Here is a 26,837-nt window from a genome sequence, read left to right on the forward strand (position 1 = left end):
TATATATCCGTATTAAGATATCCAGATAACTGAATTTAAAAAAAAAAAAATGATTAATCTGCTGCTTAACATTCTGAGCTGAAACAAATAATGGGGTCACAATGAAGAGCTGGAGCTGGATTCGGGCTAAAGAGCCCATCCCAGTATTTAATAGCTCTGAGACATTCGTTCACTACTGAACTTCTCTGAACTTACGTTCCTCTTCTCTGAAATATGAATGTTGATGCTGCCATGTCTCCGGTGCTAGTGAGGATTCAAGACACGTAAGTGCCTGAAACAATGCCTGGCCCTTCGTAATAAGCCCTTGATCCATCCTCAGTGACGAAGATAAAGATAATGCAAAGCATTTGTTCTCAACTCCATGCCAGTTCCAACCAATTATATCAGAATGCCCAGCTACCCAGGCCCACTCTCCACAAATCGTGATTTAATTGGTCCCGGAGTGTGGGGAGAGAGGCAGCAGGGTGTCAGGATGGTCTTAAAGCTCCCCAGGTGATTCTAAAGAAAACCCTGCAATAAATGCCCCACAGAAAAGCCATGTGTTCGTTGGCAATTCACTGCGGAGAACCTGGTGTCATCCAATCAGTCAACGGCATTTATGGAATGTTCGCTGTGGACAGAGTAGAAGTAGGGCATGAGGAAAAAAAAAACAAACAAACAAACACCAGGATGGTCCCTGCTCCATTTATCACAATCCAGATGGGAAGATGAAGTGGCAAAGGGCAGGTGGGGTACCATGAGCAGCTGTAGATTGTGGCCTGGGAAGGAGAGTTCTTAGCTTGTCAGCCTCACAGCTCCCCTCTAACAGAAAGCCCCAGAGAGAAAGGAAAGCAGTGCAGAGACCAGGGGCAAGAAGTTTTGGTTACAGGGCTCGTTGTGTAAAGAGAAGGGGAGAGTGACAAGAAATGAGCTGTCCACTTCCCCACTGCCCTGTCACCGCCCCCCCCCCCCCATCACCACCACCACATACACGCACACACACGCACGGGCACAATTCAGCTGCTATGCAGCCAGTAGGCCGGGCCCAGCTGTCCACTGTGACCAGTGTTTATTCAGCAATGCACCCAGCTCCTACTTATTTGCTTTAATAGAAAAGTGATAAATGAGCCACGATCCGTGATTTTTTTATATCCTTTTAGTTTATTTTCTAGGACTTGGGTTTTTCAGCATCCTTGCCATATTATGCTGCATTTTGTTTGGGTAACTAAAAATCTTTGCTTAGGAGCGGCGGGGTGGCTCAATCGGTTAAGCGTCCGACTTCGGTTCACATTAGGATCTCGAGGTTCATGAGTTCGAGCCCCGCATCGGGCTCTGTGCTGACAGCTCAGAGCCTGGAGCCTGCTTCAGATTCTGGGCCTCCGTCTCTGCCTCTCCCCCATTTGCACTCTGTCTCTCTCTCAAAAATAAATAAACATTAAAAATAAATAAGTAAATAAACACCTCTGCGTAGGTTTTAGTAGTGTTAGCAAGAGTGATGGCGGCAGCCATGTGTACTGATTCCCTGTGGGCTGGGTACTTGGAGTATCTAAACAGAATCAGAGATCAGCACATGCTCATTGACCAGAGATGCCACATAACCCACTAAAGGACTTCCTTCTAGTCACACGTGTACATATATATGTGTAGTCCCTTTTTATAAAGACATCATGAGACTCAGTAGAAAGATAGCAAGGTTGATATTTTTAAATATCCATGACCTATTAAGGTTAAAAAAATCAAGGGACACAAGGGGCGCCCGGGTGGCTCAGAACCATGATCAGGTCATGATCTCATGGTTTGTGGGTTCGAGTCCTGTGTCGGGCTCTGCTGACAGCTCAGCCTGGAGCCTGCTTCAGATTCTGTGTCTCCCTCTCTCTCTCTGACCCTCCCCTGCTCACACTCTCTTTCTCACTCTCCCTCAAAAATAAATAAACATTATATATATATATATATATATATATATATATATATACACACACATATAATCAAAGGATACAACAATATGAACTATGTAATCAATTTATCTTTTTTAAAATGAACACATGTCTGTTACATATGTAAATAAATATAAAATATTCAAAAGGATACGGTTAAACCATGGCTTCCTCTAGGAAGACAGGAAAAACTATTAGAGATTACATATTTGAATTGCAACGAGCATATATGAGTCTAATAATGTTTTTTCATGTTAAGAAGAGGAGTCAGGACCCTAGTAAATGAATCGCTATGTTGCACATGCCTATGTGTATGTGGTAAGTGTGAACATACAGATTTGGTTGCCCTATGTATGTACGTAGTGTGCATATATATATGAACGATCCATGGTGTGTATGACAAGTATGTCATATTGTGGTGTGTGCACATATGTAGGTATACATAGTGTATACTTATGTAATATCAAGTATACACACACATAAAATTACTTTTGGCTTATGTGTTACTAAATTCTATGAAAATATAAACGTTATATTGAAATAGCAGATTTACCTCGGAACCTCCTAGAACATTTCACATACGGTGAAAGTTACTTGCTGACACTTTCCCAAAGGTGAGATGTTCCAATGTTTTACTTTGTCTTTATCTTCTTCTGCTCTGACAGCATATACATAAACAACCTACGTAAGCCAGAACTCTCCAACCAGAACATATTCTGGTTTGAAACCTGGGGAAAGAAGAATCAATCTGGTATTTTATTATTTAGGCCACGCTATGGCCTCTAGGTAGACTTCACAGGAAACCCCGAATTCTGAACTCTCAACCCTCACCCAATATATTTCTACAAAATTGTGCCGTCTGATTTGGCAGCAACTCTTTGCTTTACATTTACAGCTAGCTTATTCTAAATTAAATTTGCATGGAATTTTTAAAAATTGTGTAAGAAGAGAACTGCTGTGCCTTAGCCGATTGCACACTAATTTAAATCCACATTCAATACAACACAACTCCATTCAATACAGCACAAGGCAACGGGGAACTGTAATAATCCTTATTGAATTATACACATTAAATGGGTGAACTTTATAGTATGTAAATTATCTCACTAAAGCTCCTTAAAAAATTGCTTCCTAAGTTTTTCTTAATGGAAGATATTTACGGGGCACCTGAGTGGCTCAGTCAGTTAAGCATCTAACTCTTGATTTGGCTCAGGTCATGATCTCACAGTTTGTGAGTTTGAGCCTGTGTCAGGCTCTGTCCTGACAGCATGGAGCCTGCTTGGGATTCTCTCTCTCCTTCTTGCTCTTCTCTCCTTCTCTCTCTCTATCCTTCTCTCATCCCCTACTGGTGCACACGCACATGAGCGTGTGCATTCTCTCTCACACAAAATAAATAAATAAATTTTAATTTTAAAACTGTGTGTGTGTGGGGTGGGGGGTGTATAGAGATTTACAATCTCTATACACAGCAAAAGGTGTTTTTCTGACTGATGGCTCCTTTATTTCTAGCAATGTCTATAGGGAACCACCAGATCCCAGAGTGGGAGCAGGAGCAGGTCACGGGGAGCTGTGGTGGAGTCTTGCCCAGAACACTCAAGCACGTAGGGCCCGCCTTCCCGAGTCTGTACAAACTCTTTGCTCTACCTGCAGGAGGACTACAACCAGCTGAGGCCGCTCTCCTACCCCAACACAGATGTGTTTTTGATCTGCTTCTCTGTCGTAAATCCTGCCTCTTACCACAACGTCCAGGAGGAATGGGTCCCGGAGCTGAAGGACTGCATGCCTCACGTGCCTTACGTCCTCATAGGGACCCAGGTTAGAGGCGGGTGGTGGCAAGGTGTGGTGGGCAGGGCAGGAGGGCAGCAAAAAAGGAAAGACCAGGCTTCTCTTGAACAGCCTATTTCACTAACACTAGGGAAGAGTGTGTCTCATGTATCAACCCCAGAAGTAGCCGTGCCTAAGATTTGCATGATTATTTAGCTCGTGGTCGAAAGAACAATAGAGCTATTTACACGAAAAGGAGGTTTTGATGTGATCTTTAAAGATTAATCCCTCTGCTCTTTATTTTTAAGTAACAAAGTACTTTTTGAAGTAGACACCCTTCTCCAGTCCTGAGCCAGAGGAACGAGGTGCGGACGTGGATCGCGCTAATTACCTAGTCTTTTTTTTTTTATATCTGAAATCTACAATTGTTTGAAAGTCACAGAATAGGTATGGATGTCAAAGTGACCCCAAAAGTCCAAATGGGCACATTACTCCAGGAGCTCCATAACACCACTGGAGAAAGAAATTCACTCTTCTCTGTTCCCTTTAAACCTCTTGGTCTTTTGGATCTTAGGAAAGAAGTTAAAAACAGATGTATTAGATAAACAAACCTGTGGCTGTAAAGGACCTTAAAATGTTTTGAAAGCTAATAAAGTTCTATAATTTGAATTACCAACAGTAAGCCAATTGCACAAATGTGTTCAAGATTGTTCCTACTTCTTATAATTTTGAAAGGATTTTGTTCTTTGCTAAATTACTATCCAAAGACACAGAAATGTAATAATATGGAAGGGTTTTATTATTATCTGTTTCATATGTTCCTGTTTTCTATTTCTCCTTTTATATTCTGACTGAAAAGAGAAATTTTTAAAAATAGTAAAAGCATTTCCTAGAGAAGATATGGACAGAAGATTAACACATCCAAAAATCAGAGTATAGTTAATGCTCCTACTCTGAAAGAGAATTGTTTAAAAGCAGGCTTTTACCCTAATTCCAGATGATAATGTTTGACCATATTGACAGAGCCCAGATCCCTGCTGCCAAAATATGTGACAGGACATAAACCTCTCTGTGCGATTTGCGCCTCTTTTGTAATTCGTGGCACTACATTGGACAATCAAGACCAAAAAAGAGGGGCACGAGGGTGGCCCAGTCGGTTTAGCATCCAACTCTTGGTTTTGGCTCAGGTCGTGGTCAGATCGAGCCCCACACTGGGCTCTGTGCTGACAGCACGGAGCCTGATGGGGATTCTCTCTCTCTCTGCCCCTCTCTACCCCTTCCCCATGAGCATGTACTCTCTCTCAAAATAAATTAAAAAAATTTTTTTTAAATAAATAAATAGACCAAAAAGAAAAAACCCACAGATCGCTAAAGCAGAGCAATGTGCTTATAAATGGTACTCTAATGTATAAATATTTCGGTTTTTCTTTAAAAGTCACATTTACACCCATTCATGTGTGCATAGGTTCACATACACATTGAGATCTTTTTAAGTTTGTTTATTTATTTTGAGAGAGAGAGACAGAGAGGGAGTGGGGGAGGAGCTGAGAGAGAATCCCAAGCAGGTTCCACACTGTCAGTGCAGAGCCCGAGGTGGGGCTCGAACTCAGAAACCGTGAGATCACAACCTGAGCCAAAGTCACATGCTTAGCCAACCGAGCCACCCGACACCCCAACACAGTGAGATTGTAAAGCAACTAAAATATTTAATTAAATTATGAAAACTAATCCCAACATACAGGCTATTTTCAAAGTAGTTCTACCTTTGAAAAGATTAATGCTCATTCCTTAGGTAGACCTTTGGAAATTCCTCTTTAGGATATGCCTTCCAAGTCTGCATCAACATTCCTTAAAATATCCTCATAGGAGACAAATCTTTATCCCCGTGAGGGTGAAGACAAAGATGTATTCAGAGCCAGGAAATAGACTATTAAGAAATGAGTAATATAATTTGGGATCAAATGAGGCATCACTGCAAGGTAATAAGACTGATCAATCATTGTAATATCCTGTAAGTGGGATCTAAAAATAAGTAGGAAATTTCAAAAACGCCTGAAACAACCACAGAATTATTAGAGTGAGTCTAGCCCCCGAGGGAATTGCTTTTGGAGAAGAAAGCACATGGAAAACCTGATGTTGACATTTACAAAGAAATCCCTTTATTTTTTCGATGTAATATGGGCATGTGTATGTATGCACCTCCTTAAAGAAAAGTCAGTCGGCAACTTCATAGATGTAAAGTGGTGGTGGGGAGAATCTCTACCATATCACGGTTTAAAATATCTACTTAGCCTGAAAAAATAAGTAAGCTTATCATGCGTGGGTGTTTTCTTTTGTTTTTGTTTGTTTGTTTGTTTGTTTGTTTTGCCAGATTGATCTCCGCGATGACCCCAAAACCTTGGCCCGTTTGCTGTATATGAAAGAGAAACCTCTCACTTACGAGCACGGTGTGAAGCTTGCAAAAGCGGTACAGTCAGATTTGGATTTAATTTGAAATATATGCTGACGGAAGAATTTGGTGCATGGTTTGGAATGAGTGAGCTACGTGGACTTTTGCTTTAAAGTGCAGTGTGTTCAAGGATCCTCTGTCTGCTTCATACTGTCCCCTCTGTTCTAGTGACACTGGAAGGGACCATTTGGTTGGCGTCTTCCCAGCCACCATTGTCTGTTTTTCTTTTAGGAAAAAACTTGGTGAATTTCAACTGCTGAAGCACTTGTCATTTGATTTAGCAACATTTAGAATATCCAGTTCTGTATTTAGTGTGAATAAAGGGACTCATCTCACTACTTATTATCAATGTAATTTATTTAAATGACCCCATAAAAGGTATTTAGTGATTTTCTTGGGGAAAACTTAGATTAGCATCTGGCAGGGTTATATTTGTTGAATATTTCTCACCATATAATGAATAGCCACTTAGAGCGGCCGGATTATCTCACAAACAGCATCTAGAGCACTCACGTGGACCAGAAAGAAGATAACTAGTTGGAGACTCCAAGTGGCTAAGAACAGATAATAGCAACTAACTCACAGCTGAAACTGTCATCACAGACCTTTCTGCATTCTTGAGAGCTTAACACGAATGGTGATTTTGATGGGGAAATTTTTTAGACCAAATCTCTGTCTCCCAATGACCACCAAGATGTGTGCAAAAACAGACACTAAAATGGACACTAGAGGAGGTGTTTTATGCAAGAGGAGGCTTTTAAATCGTATTTCCATAACCTGAGTCACTTCCTCATTGATAGTCACAAACCCATACATCCAGACTAGAAGTTTCAGAAATTGCTTCTACTTTCTTTTTTTTTTAAACCAGTATTATTTTTTGTTTGTTTCTTTTATTTGTTTCTGAGAGAGAGCAAAAGTGCAAGCAGGGGAGGGATAGAGAGAGAGGAGACGGCAAGAATCCAAAGCAGGCTCCACACTGTGAGCCCAGAGCCCAGCATCAGGCTCGATTCACAAACTGTGAGATCATGACCTGAGCCGAAGTCAGACTCTTACCCGACTGAGCCACCCAGGCGCCCCTCTTTTACTTCCTAAAGTAACTAACCCTGCAAAACTGCATGCCCTGGGCAGAATAGGAGTCACCCTTTTAAACTGGCCAAGAAAAATATTATGTACAAATTCTTCATAAATAAAAATGTGTGTGTTTCTCTTCTGGAAATTTTCTTATAGGCACCAAAACTAAGGGATACACTCGAATAGAAATGGACTAAGTAGAATTATGTTTATATGGACACAATACATGAGTATATTTCACAAGTACTTGAGACAACACTTCCTACTTCTGTGAATGTCATTTTACAACTACTAGTATGAGCCATTCATCGAGTTCTTGGGATACTAAGCCCTTTACAGGCGCTCTGTCTCATTTCAGCCTCATGGTAACCCGCTGAAGCAGATAGTGTTTGTCTCATCGTACAGGCAAGGAAACAGAGTCTTAGGGAGATGAAAATGTTGGATTCACACAGCTGATAATGACACAAGCAACTCTAATCCAGATCTGTGGATGTCACCGCTGTGTTCCCGACCATGATGTAAACTGTCTCCTCCAACCATTTATCTTGCCTTCTGTAAAATGGGTACATGTCTGGAGGTTCTTCTACCTATTCCTCAAACATTCAGCTTCACTTGTCTCACTAAAGATACATAAACATCAAGCCACGAAAGCAATCGTATGTGATTCCCAGCTATCCGTTTTTCACGAGCAGGTCCCAGAGGCTCCGCACCAGCTTTCTGCATGAACTTGGTTTCCACTTCCCCTGCTTCCGTCCTATCTCCACCATCATGTTGTCCGTGTCCTAGCCTGACTTCTCATTTAGGAAATTGTTTTTCCCTCTGAAAAGAAGTCAGTCCAAAGCCTCCCATCTCGTCTCGTACTTATTTTAGGAACAATGGCTGAGTTCACCACTTTATTGCCTTTTGCCAGTTTCTCCTAGCAACTGCTCTCGGATACAGAGAGAATCGTGTTTAGCTTATGAAACCCAATTTAGAAGAAATCCAAGCAAGAGTTTAACTTGTTTCATCACAATTCATGTAATTATAGAGATGCTTTAAGTCTCTCTGCTCCCTGACTTTCCTGTCAAGTAGTTTATAATAACAGCTAGCATTTACGGAGCGATTGCAGTGTGCCAGGCTTTCTGCCAAGCGCTTCACATGCCATGTCTTAATTAATTCTCACAGCAACCCCCCGAGGTGTGTCTATTATTATTTCCACTTTCCTAGAGGAAACTGAGGCTCAGAGAGGCTGAGGTCACACTGCTAGAAAGCAGCAGAGCTGGGGTATGACGCTGCTTTAACCAACATGTTCCTCTGCTCCCCTCCTGTAGTCTGTAAAGAAACCTGGAGTCTTGGGGCTTCTTTTCTATACACTGAAGCCCTGTACTTTAATGTGCATCTTCTCCCCATAGTTCAAGTGCTTTGCAAGTTCAGGTCTTTCATATTCAATTCCTTTGGGTCAGTACCTTTCCATTTCCAGAGCATTTTTCTTCTGTCATCTCTCTTTGGCCGCAAAGGGAGTTTTATTTTCAAAGGCCACTTTCATACCATACATAGTTACCATTCTTTACACTTGTCAAAAGTCTACCACATTTACATAAATATTTTTGCATCCAATGGTAATAAATATTCATCGTTACGCCTCTACTTGTTTTATCCTCCCTCTCCTTGTCATTATTGCATTTGTTCATCCCCAGCCAGCTTCCTCATGGGCGCATGTCCACACTACTGCTGGCCGCACTTGTCAATAACTCACTGAACACCTCACATGCGCCAGCCACCCTGCTGCGCTTGAGCTCTAAGATTATAATTCACTGGGCATTCGCTTTCCCAATTCCATCTGATTCAACCTGACCATGATTTTCTAAGTTCAGACTTCCTAAGGTATGTCTTGAAAAACGCTTTGCCATTTTCCCTTTTTTCAGCCTTTGGCCTCTTTTTCGCCTTCTTCTGCTATCTTTTTCACCCCGCGCCTTCCTCACTCTTTGTCTTGGTACCCGTTTCCTGCTGGCTTTGTAACATGTATGCACCAGTGGGTTTAAAGCGGCAAAATTGCTGGGGTGCCTGGATGGCTCAGTCGGTTAAGCATCCGACTCTGGTTCAGGTCATGATCTTGCGTGAGTTCGAACCCCGTGTCAGGCTCTGTGCTGAACCTGGAGCCTGCTTCAGATCCTGTGTCTCCCTCTCTCTCTGCCCCTCCCCCGCTCATACTCTGTCTCTGTCTTTGTCTCTCTCTCTCTGCAAAAATAAATAAACATTAAAAATAAATAAAAAATAAATAAATAAACATTAAAAAAATTTTTTAAAGCAGCCAAATCACTGTAGAAATCCTGGAATCAATGTTTAGTCATCTTTAAAAAAAAAAAAAAAAAAGTCTATGTACTTTACAGACAGAGACAAACAGAGTGTGAGTTGGGGAGGGTCAGAGAGAAAGGGAGACCCAGAATCTGAAGCAGTTTCCAGGCTCCAAGCTGTCAGCACAGAGCCCGATGTGAGGCTTGAACTCACAAACTGTGAGATCATGGCCTGAGCTGAAGTCAGAAGCTTAACCGACTGAGCCACCCAAGTGCCCCAATGTTCAGTCGTCTTAATCAACTGGAGTCTTGCATTCCTGCCTACAGACTGCAAAAGTCACTGTTACCCTCCTTGTTTTGTGTGCTGGCTGTTTCTTCCTTCTCTCACGGTCTTTGAAAATCGGTCACTCCACGACTGGGCTCTGGGTCACAGAAATGAAGGAGAGACAGCTCCTTGCCTCAAGGGGCCCTTAGGCCAGAAGAAGAGGGTGACTGCAGACAACGGCACGTCACCTGAATGAATACTTTTAATTTTTTTTTTAACGTTTATTTATTTTTGAGACAGAGAGAGACAGAGCATGAACAGGGGAGGGTCACAGAGAGAGGGAGACACAGAATCGGAAACAGGCTCCAGGCTCTGAGTCGTCAGCCCAGAGCCCGACGCGGGGCTCGAACTCACGGACCATGAGATCATGACCTGAGCCGAAGTCGGATGCTTAACTGACTGAGCCACCCAGGCGCCCCAAGAATACTTTTAGTACTGAGGTAGCAGAGAGCAGGGAGTGATGGACACATTCGGGGAAGGAGGACTCAGAGACAATTTCTTGAAGCAATTGACATCTGAGCCAAGTATGAGGGATAAAGGCAAGTTTATCAGGGGGACAAACTTAGGGACGAGGGAGGAAAAACTTCCAGATAGAGAAATTAGTACCTGCAAAAGGTGTCCTTTAAAGCATAGGGAGTACAGGGGCACCTGGGTGGCTCAGTCAGTTAAGCATCCAACTCTTGATTTCAGCTCAGGTCATCTCACTGTTCATGGGATCGAACCCTACCTTAGACTCTGTACTGAAAGCATGGAGCCTGCTTGGGATTCTCTCTCTCCCTGTCTCTCTGTCCCTCCCATGCTCGCTCTCTCGCTCTGTCTCTCTCTCTCTCAATATAAATAAATAAACTTTTTTTAAAAAGCATAGGGACTATATTGGCAAGTGATGAACCAAATGTCACCCACAAATGCTTTGATCAGTCCACATGTGTAGTTTTTTGTTTTTGTTTTTTTTTTTTTATTTTTAATTTATATCCAAATTAGTTAGCATCTAGTGCAACAATGATTTCAGGAGCAGATTCCTTAATGCCCCTTACCCATTTAGCCCATCCCGCCTCCCACAACCCCTCCCGTAACCCTCAGTTTGTTCTCCATATTTATGAGTCTCTTCTGTTTTGTCCCCCTCCCTGTTTTTAGATTATTTTTGTTTCCATTCCCTTATGTTCATCTGTTTTGTCTCTTAAAGTCCTCCTATGAGTGAAGTCATATGATTTTTGTCTTCCTCTGACTAATTTCGCTTAGCATAATACCCTCCAGTTCCATCCACGTAGTTGCAAATGGCAAAATCTCATTCTTTTTGATTGCCGAGTAATACTCCATTGTGTATATATACCCCATCTTCTTTACCCATTCATCCATCGATGGACATTTGAGCTCTTTCCAAACTTTGGCTATTGTCGATAGTGCTGCTATAAACATTGGGGTGTATGTGCCCCTTAGAAACAGCATACCTGTATCCCTTGGGTAAATACCTACTAGTGCAATTGCTGGGTCATAGGGTAGTTCTATTTTTAGTTTTTCGAGGAACCTCCATACTGTTTTCCAGAGTGGCTGCACCAGCTTGCATTCCCACACATGTGTGTTTTTAATGTGATTTAGAGGGCAACACTGAACAATGGACACTTTACATAAAGATACACATTTCTGACTTCTTAAACACACACACACACACACACACACACCCCAAAAGCTCTGGCAACACAAGGCTAGCATTTCCTCATCAACTGCAACGTTTAAACAGTCTTTCAGACAAGGGATGTATCCTTCAGTTTTTCACAATCCCCACCCCTCCATACTAACCTTCACTGAAGCAGTGCACTACATTATCTATCCACCCTTGAGTTGGCAATCTCTGCCTTATAGTCTTTTAAAAAAATCAGCTGCAAATCCATCCAGCCTAGAAACATTTTGCCTCTTTCAGCAACTTGTTACGATAAAATTTCTCTCACAAGTCACTAGGTTCCTTTTTTTTTTTCTTGGCTTTCGTGTTGCCTGTACCTCTCCTAATTCTTAAGTAAGAAATAGAGAACTTCTCTGTTATTAGCTGGTTCTTTAGATACCACCTTACTGTGTATATTCCATTAGTATTTGCTCCCCTCTCCATTTAGAGGAAATGGCTTACTTTTTCTTTCTTTCCTCTCTTACCACCTTCACTGCATCCAAATCAACGTCTCTGTTTGTTCATTAGTTTTACTCTTTCGGACACATTTCTTTTTTTTTTTGCTAGCGTCATCCCCACAGAGTGTTAAGACTCTGGCTCAGGGGACAGACCGATTCAAACCTCTAACACTTCTTTAGTTGCATGACCTTACGGAAGTAACTTATCGTCTCTAGCATCACTTTTCTGAACTGCAAACGAGGTGACAGACCTACCTTGCAAAGTTCTTACAACGATTTAGTGACCCAGTGACACCTGAGGTTTGCTCAGGAAACTCTAATTGTTGTTAAATTTGTGTGCCTCTCAGGTGCGTCTACAGCCGGGAAGACTTCATGGTCTTTACTCTTTCAGGGTATGCTCTATCTTACTGTGTAACATGTCCCACCTCCACAAAGACAACCTGGAAGAAGTAGTTGGTTTTCTTTCACTTGATTGGTCACCGTGGGTTTTGTTTGTCTGTTGGTTTGTTTAATTTCTTCTTGTCGGACTCTTGTATGTTCTGTGCACGTCTGATAAATTTCCCAGCCTTGGGATGATAAATTTGAGCTATTATAAAGCTATTAGGAAAGTGTTCTCTCAGTTTACATTCCTCAATCTCTATTTTTTTTCTGGAAAATAAATCGTTTTGGCAAAGCACATCACAGATAACATGTGGATCTAAACAAGGATCCACAAATCCTGCGTTCTTACAGATTGTTCTAAATATTTGGCTGTGTAGGTCACTTTGTTCCAAGGGGTAGATGAAACTGTAAGGAAAGTCATGCTTCTTTGGGACAGTTTTGCATTTCACATTGTTGAGGTCATAAATGAGGTGGTTTCTTTTTAGCCATTTCTCTAACATGGCTGTACCTTCTTCTGCGAATTCTTCTCTCTGACCCTCAGACCACTGATACATGGTTAACAAAATACTCACCTCTTTTTTCTTTAAGTTTATTCATTTATTTGAGAGAGAGAGACACCGTGAGCCGGGGAGGAGCAGAGAGAGAGGAGAGAGAATCCCAAGCAAACTCTGTGCTGCCACCGCGGAACCGGACATGGGGCTCAAACCCACGAAACTATGAGATCATGACCTGAACTGAACCAGAGTCGGATGCTTAACCTACTGAGCCACCCAGGCGCCCCACGAAACACTCACCTCTTAACTTGAGTTCTGTTTCTCACACATTCTTCCCAAATCACACCCTGTTTGCTACTTTTCCTGGGACTATCAGTCCAAAACCATGTTGTATTAACACGGCTACCCAATAATGTCTTGATCTACTGTTTCACTATCTTCCGAAATATCTGAACTAGGACAGACAAGTGTGGGCTCTTCCTCCACCTTCAAAAGGCAAGCCCTGCCATGCTGTCAGCTGCACTCTGGGAGGTGAAGGAGGGGGATCGAATGCCCCTGCCCATCTTGCAGGATCAGAGGGCCCAGAACCCCATGTGTGAGCTGAGCCCAGGTCTCCCATGATTTCCAGGATCAAGTGAGGCTCGTGATCTTAGCAGGGAGGTATTCCAGGTAGAACGGCCCCACAGCACGCTCTGTATATTTTTTCAGGATGACAGAGAAGGACTAGCACGTTGCAAGCAGCCATTCAGTTGACATCTTCACTAGAGTGAGGTGCATTTCACATGTTCATATCAAGCACTGGCCACAATCCCAAAATGTAACAGATATTTCATGACATTATTAAGAAAATGTTCTCTACTTTTCATCCCTCTTTTGCATCCAACTGGTTTTAATGATTCCAAAAGCCATTCTTTAATCCAAAGGGCAAACCTTAAAATGAACCCACAAAATAGGTTTTGAATAGCCAACATCTTTTCTTTGGGTATTTTCCTTTAGCTCATACAGTATCTATTCTTTATAGGGGGAAAAAAGTGCATTATATCCGGACACAGCCAGAAAAACTTTACTTCATGCGTGGTTTTCATGTATGTGGGCTAATCGTCGACTTGAGCAACTTCCTGCAGAGTTGAGGGATAAGGATGATCATCGCGGAACAAAGAAAAGAACACACACCAAGAGACCCAGATTCTAGTCCAGTTCTTCCACTTTCTGGCTGGGTGCCCTTAAACAGTTCATTTTACCTTCTGGGGCTGTTCCCACTCTATCCTAAGCTAAACCACAAATTCCTTTATTCCACAAGTTGCAAGATGACTGGTCGCTGACAAAGAAATCCCACATTCCTGCCTTGGTTGGCCCACAGAGCATTTTTTTAAGTTGGTAATTATTAACTAAAAATCCAAAAGTCCAACTCATCTTGGGGCACCTGGGTGGTTCCGTCGGTTAAGCATGCAACTTCGACTCAGGTCACGAACTCACTCTCGTGGGTTCAAGCCCCACGTCGGGCTCTGTGCTGACAGCTCAGAGCCTGGAGCCTGCTTCGGATTCTGTGTCTCCCTCCCCTCTCTGCCCTTCCCCTGCTCGCACTCTGTCTCTCTATCTCAAAAATAAAGATTTAAAAGAATTTTTTTTCAAAAGTCCATCTCATCTTGAAAAATACAAAGATGGGCACCAGTGAGTGAACCGTGGCAACAGTGGTCTAAAACTGAGTAAGACTGCCAGCTCTAGAGGGGGTGTGTGCTTCACAGCTCACTGCATTCCTTACCTCTCCCTATGGTCTGGCACCAGCCCTGCCTTCCTTATTAACGTAAGCTACTGGAATAGGCATGTAATTTTGCTATCCTGATTTAGTCACGTATCTGCTATGGTTTCCAGGGGCTCACCATCATCCGACTATCCTCTTCCGCATCTGCTTTAATTCTTCAGTTTTTCTCTTTTTTTTTTTAAGTTTATTTATTTTGAGAGACAGAGAGAGCAGGCAGGAGAGGGGCAGAGAGGAAGAGGGAGAGAGAGAATCCCAAGCAGTTCTCCGCACTCAGCACGGAGCCCCATCTGGGGAGATCACGACCTGAGCCGATATCAGGAGTTGGACATTTAACCAACCGAGCCAAGCAGGCCTCCCTCTGGCTTGCTATTTTTTAAATAAGAAGCTATAGTTCTGGACTGAATTTCTGTATTTCTCAAAGAGATTTTGTGATTGCCAAATACACCACAGTATGAAATCATCAACAGCTTCGAAATAAAGCCCTAAGCAAGAACAAAATATTTAATCACTTAAATACACATAGAATGTATACCAACTAGGAGGGTGTCTTTGTCAGTAAATGTATTTTATGATTTTTATTTGTACATGTTTTGGGTTTTTCAGCTCCTTAAAGTATGCCTTTAAAGTATGTTAAACCTGGGGCTCCTGGGTGGCTCAGTCGGTTGAGCGTCCGACTTCAGCTTAGGTCGTGATCTCATGGTTTGTGGGTTCGAGCCACGTGTCAGACTCTGTGCTCACAGCTCAGAGCCTGGAGCCTGCTTCGGATTCTGTGTTCCCCTCTCTGTCTGGCCCTCCCCGGCTTGTGTTCTGTCTGTCTCTCTCAAAAATAAATAAAAATTTTAAAAATGAGTATGTTAAAACCAAATAATAATAATATCAATTGGATATTACTTTGCTGAGAGAGACCTCATCGGCAGTGCATGTTACTGGAGAATGACCTAGCAAACCTCATCCCCCACTCTTCCTATGTGCTTTACCAACCAAGCTGACACTGCCTTCTCACATACAGAAGGAGATACATTTCACTTGTACCAGATTTACACATTCTGCATGCATACGAAAGGGTGCTAAAAACAACATCATGTAGCCCTGTTGTTCACAAAGTATATTTAAACCATATCACTGGCTTTGAATCCTCTCTCAATTTGTACATTTGTCGTATTCTTACATTCAGGATGAGTGGTTACGGATCACTTTCAGAACTTGCTGCTTACCAAAGGCAATCCATGGCCATTTATTGCTAATACCAGAAAGTAAAAAATACAAAAATTAGAATAGCCGATGCAAATGGAAATGTAAAAGAGAAAAAAAAAAAAAATCCAACCCAACCCCCGGCCGTCTGTGGGACCAGGAGCGGTAGCACTTGGCAGGGCAGGGGGCTGAAACCACTCTGCTGTTCTCTCTCCTTTCCCCCTCACGCGTTTCTCTCTTTTTGTGTTTAAGATCGGAGCGCAGTGCTACCTGGAGTGCTCGGCCCTAACTCAGAAAGGTCTCAAAGCAGTTTTTGATGAAGCAATCCTCACCATTTTCCACCCCAAGAAAAAGAAGAAACGCTGCTGCGAGTGTCACAGCTGCTGTTCAGTTCTCTGAGGCTGCTGGGGACCTGCCCCACCCGCATCCAAGGGTGAGACCAAGCTCAAACCACGAAGGAGGGCACGACCAGAGAGGAAGTCCCTTCGCAAGCACGAAGGCTTGCCCTTGCACGCCAGGAACACACACCCCCCCGCCCCCTCCGGCCCTCCAGGAGCACAGCAGCACACTCGTGAGCCACCTGCCCGTCCTCTCTACCAGCCAGAAGCATCCAAATCTCCAAATCGGAGAATGCGGAGCCCGGATTTCAGCCAGTGCCGCTGCTGACCATGCTGAAAACAAAGGCAAAGACCATGTTGCATTTTGCATCCCCCCCACCCCCACCCATGAACGTGAAGCTGATGGAAAATCATCACCAAAAAAAAAAAAAAAAAAAAAAAAGGAACTTGGTTCCTATATTAGTGGCCTTACCCGGTGTCTTCTACAAAACACGGGAATACCATACTAACCCTTCCTCCTGAATCTGTTGTTCCCCCTTTGTGTCTTGCATTTATTTGTATTGTTCTAAGAAATTTACTAATATACCAATTTACTCAGGCCTTACAAATCCATACCAAGTTAGCCTAAAGACAATGTATTTTATATGCATTTCCATATTCAGCCTATTTCTACCAAAGCTATTAGAACCAATATGTACCTCTGAATGCCTGCCTGACTGTAAGAAGAAAACAAGAAAATGTTTAAACTTTTGGAAATTTACAAAGCCAAGATTTTTGAACCCGGTTGAATTGTTGTGGGTCCACATTTTTGCCAAAGATTCACCCTGGAAATGCTTTTGCTGATGGGTAGCGTTATTTTTTTTCCATATTTATATTGTGGCAAGCTACAAATGAACTGTGTTTAAGAAAGTAGTTTCTCTGCTTTTCAATCAAACTGACCGGGGGGGAATATACAGACCTTTTAAAAGTCTTTTAAAATATTCTTTATTCAGCAAAATGAACTTTCCTGCTCCCTCCCTTCCCCATGGCAGACCTGTTTCCTCCCTTGAATTCACACTTACTCCCATGCCCAATGATAACCTGATCTAAAAGAAAGACCTGGCCACAGGGCATGAAAAAGCGAATGTTTAAAAGTCTCCAAAGGTTAAGCAAAGTGCCTCAATTTTTTCACTTGCATCAACCCAAAGTGCTTCTCAGCTTACCCCATGCACACTCCCAGTTCTATTTAAACATTTTCCAAGTACAGCTGGTACTAAAATATTGCCTCTCCCTATTTCCTACACTCATTATCCCAAATGTATATTTAGGGGATGGATCTGTGTATACTCAGCTCTGGATCTGTTTATCCCCTGCTTCCAAAATGATGTGCTCTGTAGAACAGGAATTTCGGTCTTGGGAAGTAAAAGCCCCCAGAAAGTAATGATGTGCCCTTTCTATATGCCTCTTCCAAACATCCTGGGATTCTTGTTTCACAGAGTGAGTTTTTTCCTAGCTTTTAATTAGAGACTATAAAGTCTCCTAATTAGTCTTATTTGCTTACAATTACCCTGGAAACACCCAGGTAGGCACTTTACTTTTTATTTCAATTGCATAAGCCGAGTGCCTCTTTGCAACATCAAATGACACCAATTTCAGCAGAAGAATCTCTGCATTCACACTCCTTCTGTTGGAAAAATCCAGTCTTTCTAGTCCCTTCTGCTCTTGGAGGAAGCACATAAAAAAGAAGCATATGATGTAGGTCTTTTCTGTTAGGACTTTCCATGACACCCCCTCAGTTGTTTAGGTTTTGTTTGTTTGTTTGTTTAGAATTTCTGAAATGTGTTTCCCTTCTTCCACATTGCAAGTTCTATTTCCCTTCCCTCCCATCTAGTTGTTAAACGTTTTCTTAAACACACACACACACACACACACACCCCAAACTGAAAGAAAACGGGAGTTTTGTAAGTCAAAGCTTGACAGAGAAGACAAGGACTTTCTGCCTCTGTAAATGAAAACCAACTGTGCATAAACTATAACCCTGCAGAGGTTATGGATTCATTCTTTACAAACAACAATGAGCATTTAGTCCTGTAATAAATGAAGTGCTGTTAGCCACTTTTGTTGCATGATTGCATAGTTACATCTTGCTAAGGGGCCACTCCTCACTCTCCTTGATGTGGATGAAAAATCCAATGCTGTATATTTGCTCCACCAAGGAGGATTTTCCAGATGTGTGCATTCAACAGGCAAATGGTTGCCCAAGCCATCGTCTCCCTACTGGAACACAGAGATTAACTTGTCCACAGTGGGAAGATCATTCTCTCCTCTAGAACCAGAACCCGGAGAGAGAGACCGTTAGTGTCTGGGTGGAGAGGCTCCAGCTCTTAGGTGCTTAGGAGCTAATTATTAAATAAAATAACAAAGAACAAAGCAACCTAAATGAGTTAATGTCATTCCACCAAATCAACCATGTATTCCCTGTTTCAAGGCAAAAGGTAGTTCACTGAAAAGTGTTTCGTGCTTTAAGATTAAACAAAACTATATCCTGATGCCAAAGATAAGAAGACATCTGAAAGAAGGATCTGAAAAAGAATCCTTTAACGGTCTACACAATCTTCCAAAGTCAAGAAGGGGCAGCCGATCTCCATTGAAGGGTAAAGTCTTAGCTTTTCAGACTAAAAGAGACCCCAGAAAATATAGTCCAACCCCCTCATTGTACAGATGAGGAAACTCAAGTCCAGATGGGTCAAAAGAGGTGTGTTATGGCAGAGCTGGAACAGACCTCAGCTATTCTGCTTCCCAGGTGAGTATGCTTACCTCACACTATAGTTGATTCATAATCACAGATGTTAAGTTGTAGTTTTGCAGGTGTATTACCAGAGTTGCATCTGTTTACTCTATAGATGTTAGCCACATGTCAAATGCATAACTTAGGCCCTATAAATTAGATAATCTGTCACACTAGTAATAACCTAGAGACAAGAGTTTGATCTACAGTATGCTTGGAATCCACAGTATACAATATACTGTATCCCAATTTAACTGCACAGTATACAACAATGTAATCTCAATCTAATGGCTTAACCAAGTAGCTAGTTTGGTAGATATTTTTTTCAATCAGATGGTTGGTTACTTGGTAGAATTAATGGACTCCTTGGGCTATTTTGGAAACACACAGGATACACACAAGTCAAAGGCATGTCACGGTAAGTAATCTGGGCTGATTTCTGCCAAGAAAAGTTATACTCAAAGAAGAATTACTGAATGCAATAACTACAGCAACCCTAAACCAGGAAACACTAAACTGGGAAATCCAAAAAATAACTCACATACATATGACAGGAAGGAAATTTTGGTCCTGAGACTCCAATAACAATATGTCTGATCATGATATGCAAAGAACTGCTTGGAGGATCTCTGGTCCGTAAGAGAAATGCCAGATAAAGTGGATATAACCACACACAATTGCCATAGAACCATCAGTAAGGAAATAATATTTAAATGGTAGTAAAGAAGCAATCACAACCATGCTCACAATTTTAGGAGAAATTAAAGCAAGTTAAACCCAAAACTTGAGGCCAACAAAAATGTCATTATTTAGAGTATAGATTCTTGTGAGCAATAACCTCGCAAAGTAGAGAGTCTTCAGAAAAACAATATCGGACTTGAGGTAAACCTTTAAAGATGCAGTATTGGGGCACCTGGGTGTCTTAGTCAGTTCTCTCTCTTCCCTCTCTCTCTCTGAAGAGTTCTCTCACCTCCCCTCTTCAAAATAAATTAGCATTCTAAAGATGCAGTATTGCATTCACAAAGGCAAACTCATCCAGGAGACCAAAGTGATGGAAAATTAGAAACTGAGGTTTTGCTTTAAAGGAATGTTTAAATGGACACCATGCTGGAGATGATTACCTAGCCATTTATGTCTTCAGCCCCTATGATCAGATGCCAGAATGCAAAATGTGCATTCTCTCTCAAAGGTGAGGGCCACAGGTCACCAGATATTCTCTTAAGAGTCATTGGATAGGCTGCCCAAGTACACATAAGGAAACTCAACAAAATATTTTCATTTCCACAACTGTTAGAAACAGAAAAGGAAAACGAAGATGGGGAAACCGAGTTTCTTACAAAGGAAGTTAGGTCCTTTTAAAAGGAAACATTTAGAGAATGGAGAGAAAACTAAAAGTAAACACAAGGCAAAGACACACAACCTGACGATTCTCCCAGAGAGTGGAAAAGTTCTGCCCGGGGCCTCCAGAGGCCTAGGGAAGAAAGGAGGCCTGTTCGTGTGAAGAGCGTTCCAGAGTCAGCCAACAGGGTTAATCATATGATAATTCTAGATAATTCCACCTCACCATTCATGAAAAATGATGAAATTCTGGCCAATGCTCTTTGGGTCCTCAGTAGGAATGCGGGCAGGTCATCACGGTTGCCCATCCACAAGCAGACAGTCAAGGGACACTTACCGAGGAATACGAGTGAAGAAATTATCTTGAAAGTTTCTGAAGCACTAACATGATGTAAAACCTGAAAAGGGTGGCTTAATGATATCTGGAAAGACAGTTACTGGTAGGAATGCCATTTATTCATCTTCAGTGGAATATTTCTGAATGGAACGATGGCATTTAACATGCAAAATGACAATAACGGAACACAAACACATGAGATAAGCAAAAATTCATGGTGCCTCCGTGGTCAACAAAGCCGAGAAATGAAATGAAATGCCGAGCTCTAGACAGGGGCACTTCAGGCATCAGAGGCTGGGTGGTGTTCACTGCAGATCCATGAGGGTTAGGGGAGGAATGGGTCAAGGAGGGTTTGGCTCATCTGTGAATTCGGGGATGCAAGTTCAGCAACAGTTCTTGGCTTTGTTTTCTTAAATGTTTAGTTATTTTTGAGAGAGAGAGAGAGAAATAGCACAAGCGAGGGAGGGGCAGAGAGAGGAGGACAGAGGATCCGAAGGGGGTTCCATTCTGACTGCAAAGAGCCTGATGCGGGGGCTCGAACGCACAAACCTCAAGATCATGACCTGAGCCGAAGTCAGATGCTTAGCCAACTAAGCCACCCAGGCACCCCTAGTTCTTGGCTTTTAACTTCCATGACAGGAGATTAAAATAAAAGCTACATGATTAATTTTGGTCACAATCTATTTTTTTTTTTTCTCCCCAGGGAATATTATGTCAAAATCTGGAGTTGTTTTGTGCATTTGTGCTTTAAACATGTTCTACCCCGGTAATTTCGTTGTGTCCTTGAGCTTCATGCTGCTATAGGCAGAGTGATTTTGTTGTATTTTCAGCCATGTTCTCCAAGCCTCTCAATATATGCAGTTATCTTTGATGAACACGGTCTGATCAGTGTTTTAGGGGACAGGAGGTCTGGGGCAATATGAGGAGATGGTCCCCAAGGCCCACAACTGAGTCTCACCCCCAAGCCACATTAGCTCCCTGAGCTTCCCAATAACCCCGCACACACCAGTCTTCTTCAGACTTTATGTTAATTCTTTGCAGGAGAAAACAGTAATACTTTCATGGCATGATGGTATGTTTGGGGCAGCTTTGCAAACACACACCTAAAATTACCACCACCTGCCATGTTTTGAATCAAGTTTTTGAAAGCAATCGGATTTTGTTCTCCTAGAGGAGCCATGGGCAAGAAGGTTAATGAATTCTGCATTCTTCTCATTGCCTGGCTTAAATTGTTTTTTGCTCTGAGTAAACAGTAATTACTGGCTCAGTCCATCTCAGCAGAATTTTATCCCAACTGAAAAGAGTCCATGTGCCTCCCCATGTGATCGCTACAGGGGAAATGATAGACAAGGGAAATAACTTTGGCTTTCTTACAACCTGCTTCTTATAGAATGGCTGTTCTATGTACGCTTTTGTAATTAATGGGATATTACTTCATGTACTCTTTAACCTTGCATTTTGTTTTATGCCATGTTCTGACTTTTACGTCATTAAATAGTCTTTTTTTCCCTTACTCTCATTTCTGAGTGATCTGAGGGTGTCTTCATCAGCCACTTGAGAAAGGCCTCGGTTAGAATGAACTTGTCTAGCCCTTTGCTACTGAAAGGTGTGTCCCAGGATCCAACCGGCAGCATTCCTGTGGAGCTAGTTAGCACTACAGAAACTTGGGCCCACTCCAGATCTAATGAATCCGAATCTGCATTGTTTTTCATGTTTTATTTATTTTTGAGAGAGAGAGCACAAGCAGGGGAGGGGCAGAGAGAGGGGGACAGAGGATCCGAAGCAGGCTCTGCTCCGACAGTAGCGAGCCCCATGTGGGGCTCCAGCTCACGAACTGTGAGATCATGACCTGAGCCAAAGTCGACCGCTCAACCAACTGAGCCACGCGGGTGCCCCCAAATCTGCATTTTAATAAGACCCACAGGCAATCTGTGTGCACATTAAAATTTGAGAGGTACTGATCTATGAGATGACCAAGTTTACCCTCTGTTTTTACATCCATGCATGTAGCTGCCTGACGAAGAAACCATCAGCTTTGCTTGTCTCTATGATACTACCCTTTGGCTATTCCTTAAGCTAATATTTGAGCTGTTCATGTTTATTGGATGAATAAAAAAGGCTTTCCCGAAGTCCTTTCTTTTTCTTGTCATGTGCTGCCCAGCTGCACTAAAGGAATAAGCATATTTTGAAATTCAAAGCAGAAATTCAGAGCATCTGGTTTGAAAGATCTGAAGTGCTTCTGTTCTTAAAGGGTTTTTTTTGGTGTTTATAAGAGAGAGAAAAAAATGCCCTCCAAAACTGTTTTCCAGGAAGAAATGAGAAAAACTCATATCACAGGAAGTTATAAAAATGAAGCTAAAACAAATTTCTGAAGCATAAACTCTTGGTGAAGCTTCTGTCTGCATTGCTTAAGATGGGAGCATGGTAGTTACCACAATAAGGATAGACGACAGACATGTCCTCTAAACAGGGCATTCCACAGATTTATATCTTCATTGTCCTAAGCACAGACAGACTTGTATTCATTTATTCAGTGTATTTTTACTGAACATCACCGTGGGCCATTCTTTTTTTCCCCCCACACAACCCCTGTGTATAAGAGCTCTTTAAAAATTGTACACACAGGGGGCACCTGGGTGGCTCAGTCGGTTAAGCATCCCACTGGATTTTGGTTCAGGTCATGATCTCATGGTTCGTGAGTTGGAGCCCGGCACGGGATTGCGTGCTCCAGCACGGAGCCTGCTTGGGATTCTCTCTCTGCCCTCTCTCTCTGCCCCTCCCCTACTCACACACGCGCTCTCTCTCACAAAGTAAAAAACATTTTAAAAAATTGTGTGTAAGTGCACACACACACACACACACGCACACACACACTGAAATGTATCATATTCAAATCCCATTGTTGCTGAAGAGGTCCTGAAGGCAAATTTTACCTGCACAAAGATTACCACTTCCTTTGTACCTGCAAATGGCTTATTAATTTTCCGACTAGGGCATCAGCGATTCCATCCCAGAATAAGGACTTGATGCCATTGTGCAGACAGAGTCACTCAGGGACTGCCACCTCTGCAAAGGACCACCTCCTGCTTCCACTGTTGACAGAGTTCTGACTTTGGTGCTCAAAATCAGGGGTCCCTCTTCACACTCTAGGCTGCAGGAACCCATTTGTGTCCCAAGATACTTTTAAACTGAAAACGCCTTTTTTTAGGTCGATTTATTTATTTTTGAGAGAGTGAGAGAGAGAAAGAGAGAGAGAGAGCTTGTGCACAAGTGGGGGAGGGACAGAGAGAGAGAGAGAGAGACGGAGACAGAATCCGAAGCAGGCTCCAAGCTGTCAGCGCAGCCCGACATGGAACTTGAACCCACAAACCACGAGATCACGACCTGAGCCAAAGTTGGACATTTAACTGACTGAGCCACCCAGGCGCCCCAACACTGAAAATATATTTTAACTAGGACAGCTTTTACACGTGGGAGTAGTTTGGCTACCAAAGTGGTTAGCATTCTTGGAGGCGTCTAGTCAAATCCCAAAACAGAATACTACCAAAGATTGTTTTCATTATTGTAAATGTATTCCTGATTTCTTGCTCATAACCACTGGTATAAGCTGCCAAAAAGTGCTTCTTACACCAGGGACCGCCACAGCCCTGCACACCCACCCTTCACTTCCTTCACCAGGCCACAGAGTAAAGCCTATTTTCTCTTCTTCATAAAAAAATAATAGAGGAGGAAAACTGGCATCAACAACCAATCTCTCGTCAAGAATCCATTTACTCATCATTTTTGAATGTTTGATTTCCAGTCCCTTCACGGCAAAGCTAATGGAAAATACCAGTCTGAGATATCTGAAAGCCTCCCCCTGTTGGAATAAAAACATTTCTACTAAATTAAGCACATTGAAATGATCAAGTGCTGAAGAAGAGAGTCCCCTGCTCAGAGGCCGCCTGCTTCTACTCCTCCGCTTGTCTACGGTTTATGCCGTAGAGATTGGCATGAGCAGATCGATGGCACGTTAGTTCCTTTGGCTCTGTCCTGAAGTTGGCTCAGGTTTTGTTAATGCTGAAATTTGCAGCCCATTTCAACTGGACTTTATTCTCATTAACTGATGTTTATGTTTCAATAGGGAAATGTTTCAGCACTAGCTTCCCAAGCTTGCTCAAGCAGGAGCTAAAAGCTGAACAAAATCTTCCTCTTCGAAGCATTTCCAACGTATTTGTAAATGCTGATGCCTTAATTCCACTCAGTAAAATTGGCTCCCTGCCTCACCAATGTTTTAATTTTGATACGCAAATTTCAAGAGGGAGACAGAAGATGGAGGTTCAAAACATGGGTACCTGGGTGACTCAGTCGGTTGAGCGTCCAACTTTGGCTCAGGTCATGATCTCATGCTTTGTGAGTTCGAGTCCCTCATGGGGCTCTGTGCTGACAGCTCAGAGTCTGGAGCCTGCTTCAGATTCTGTGTGTGTGTGTGTGTGTGTGTGTGTATGTCTGCCCCTCCCCTGCTTCTGCTCTTTCTCTCAAAAATAAATAACCATAAAAAATTAAAAAAAAAAAAAGAAGATGGAGGTTCAAAACAGCCTGGAAGCTTGGATCATCTTCCTTAGACGGTGTACCTCACTATAGTGTAGAGCCTTGGGAATCTCTGCATGAGCAACACAGTGAGGCCAAGAAAGCGTGATCAGCTCATACATTTCCTGTAGAAAGAACCTGCAAAGTCACAGGATTAAATTTCTCTTTCAAGTGCATAGCTCTGCATGTATGCTTCCTCAAGATAATGGCAATTAATAATTCATCATACCTTTTTCGTGTATGTATATTTTAAGTTTATTTTAAGTGAATAAATGCTCTTTTAAGTAACTTCATGTTGCATATTATTTATGACTCAGGGATAGCTATATTTATTTCTTGCTGGTAATCATATCTTCCACATCACCAAAAGAATATTACCATTCTCATCCTGGTAAATGCTGATATTTCTGCTAAAGCAAAATTTCTTCTCTTTTGGGGAATGTTTGTTTGTTTGTTTATTTGTTGGGGAATGATTGTATTTGGGGTTTGAATGACTTTCCAGAAGCCCCAATGGTCCACAATCAAGGTTGAAGCATATAACTGATCCTGTATATTGGGAAGACTTTAAAAAAAACACCTCAATTATTCAGTATGCTAAAGAAATGGTACAGTTGGGGGAACTTAGAATCAATTATAAAGCCAAAGAGCTTAGGAAATGTTTACTTTACTTCTGATAATGAGGACCAGGAACGGAGGAGACAGAGGAGAGAATAATCCCTCTAAATTCCTTAACACTAGAGACAAGTCTCTGCCATACACTATCAGTTACAGTGCTTTGCACCTGCTCCTTCTTTTCTCATCCTTTCTCTGTTTCTTTTTCGAGCTATTAGACATCACCTCTTCAGAGGTCTTCAGCGTCCTTTCAGATGCTCTGGGATCACAACAACAAGGCACTAAGCCTTCTGGATCTCCCTGTACACAATTCCAAACAATCCCATTCATTAAAACAAAGGGAACTCATTGTAAAAGAAATGCCAGAAGATTCATCTAGCAAATAACGACCAAAATGCTTCGACTCCAGCAAACTTTCACTAGTAGAAATTTTGCACAGAAAATAAAATTTGCAGAATTTGCGAAAGAATGGTTTCAAAGTTGCTTCTTAATAATTTGCTTTAATGTTTTGAAGAAAACTACAAAGATAAGGCACACGTTATTTTATAGGAAGCATCTCCTGGACGAAGAATACAAGTAGTCCTCTGGCAAACTTTGTGAAATAACAATTATTAATTAATGCCGCGTTGTTTTCAATTAGATATACACTTCATTTATTATCTCAGAAATGCTTTTTATTACATTTAAAACCTAAATAGCTTGAAGTGTTCATTGGGTCACTGCAGCAAAAGTTGGTCCTCTCCGGGTGGCCCTTTCACTTCCCAATCAATGAAAGAAGAGAAGCATGACCTACTGGTTCAATCAATGGAGCTAATAAACCCAGAAGTAGAATGAGCTGTGAGGATTTATAGTTTTCATTCAAAGCGTTCCCATAGAAAAAAAAAATTTTCAGGAAATCCCCCTTCTCCTCACCTTTTGTTATTGCAAAACAAACATATTTCCAAGAGTAAGGAGTTTCTGAGCATTTATCTAGAGCTCGCCTAAAGGCACTGAACCATCATCACTCTGCACCCAGTGCTCCCAGTGCCTGTGAAATCAGCTGAGAGCACATAACCTTCACTTCCACAGCAGTGTCTTTGAATTTCCCTTCGAGGCTCCAATCCTTTTCTCCCTCAGCTCTCCTGTTGTAAGCTTTGAT

At 42.1% G+C, this 26,837-nt stretch overlaps 1 protein-coding gene across 1 annotated transcript in view; it reads left to right on the plus strand.

The window, feature by feature from the left end:
• The window catches only part of RHOJ (ras homolog family member J), an 84,409-nt gene extending 67,421 nt beyond the window's left edge, over positions 1-16,988 (plus strand). The window contains exons 3-5 of the mRNA XM_042943446.1: positions 3,564-3,728; positions 6,049-6,144; positions 15,991-16,988. Of these exons, the coding sequence (XP_042799380.1) occupies positions 3,564-3,728; positions 6,049-6,144; positions 15,991-16,137 (408 nt within the window). The 3' untranslated portion in view covers positions 16,138-16,988. The remainder of the gene's footprint in view (positions 1-3,563; positions 3,729-6,048; positions 6,145-15,990) is intronic.
• The last annotated feature ends 9,849 nt before the right edge of the window (positions 16,989-26,837 follow it).

This window comes from Panthera leo, chromosome B3 (assembly GCF_018350215.1).
Source record: "Panthera leo isolate Ple1 chromosome B3, P.leo_Ple1_pat1.1, whole genome shotgun sequence".
NCBI lineage: Eukaryota > Metazoa > Chordata > Mammalia > Carnivora > Felidae > Panthera > Panthera leo.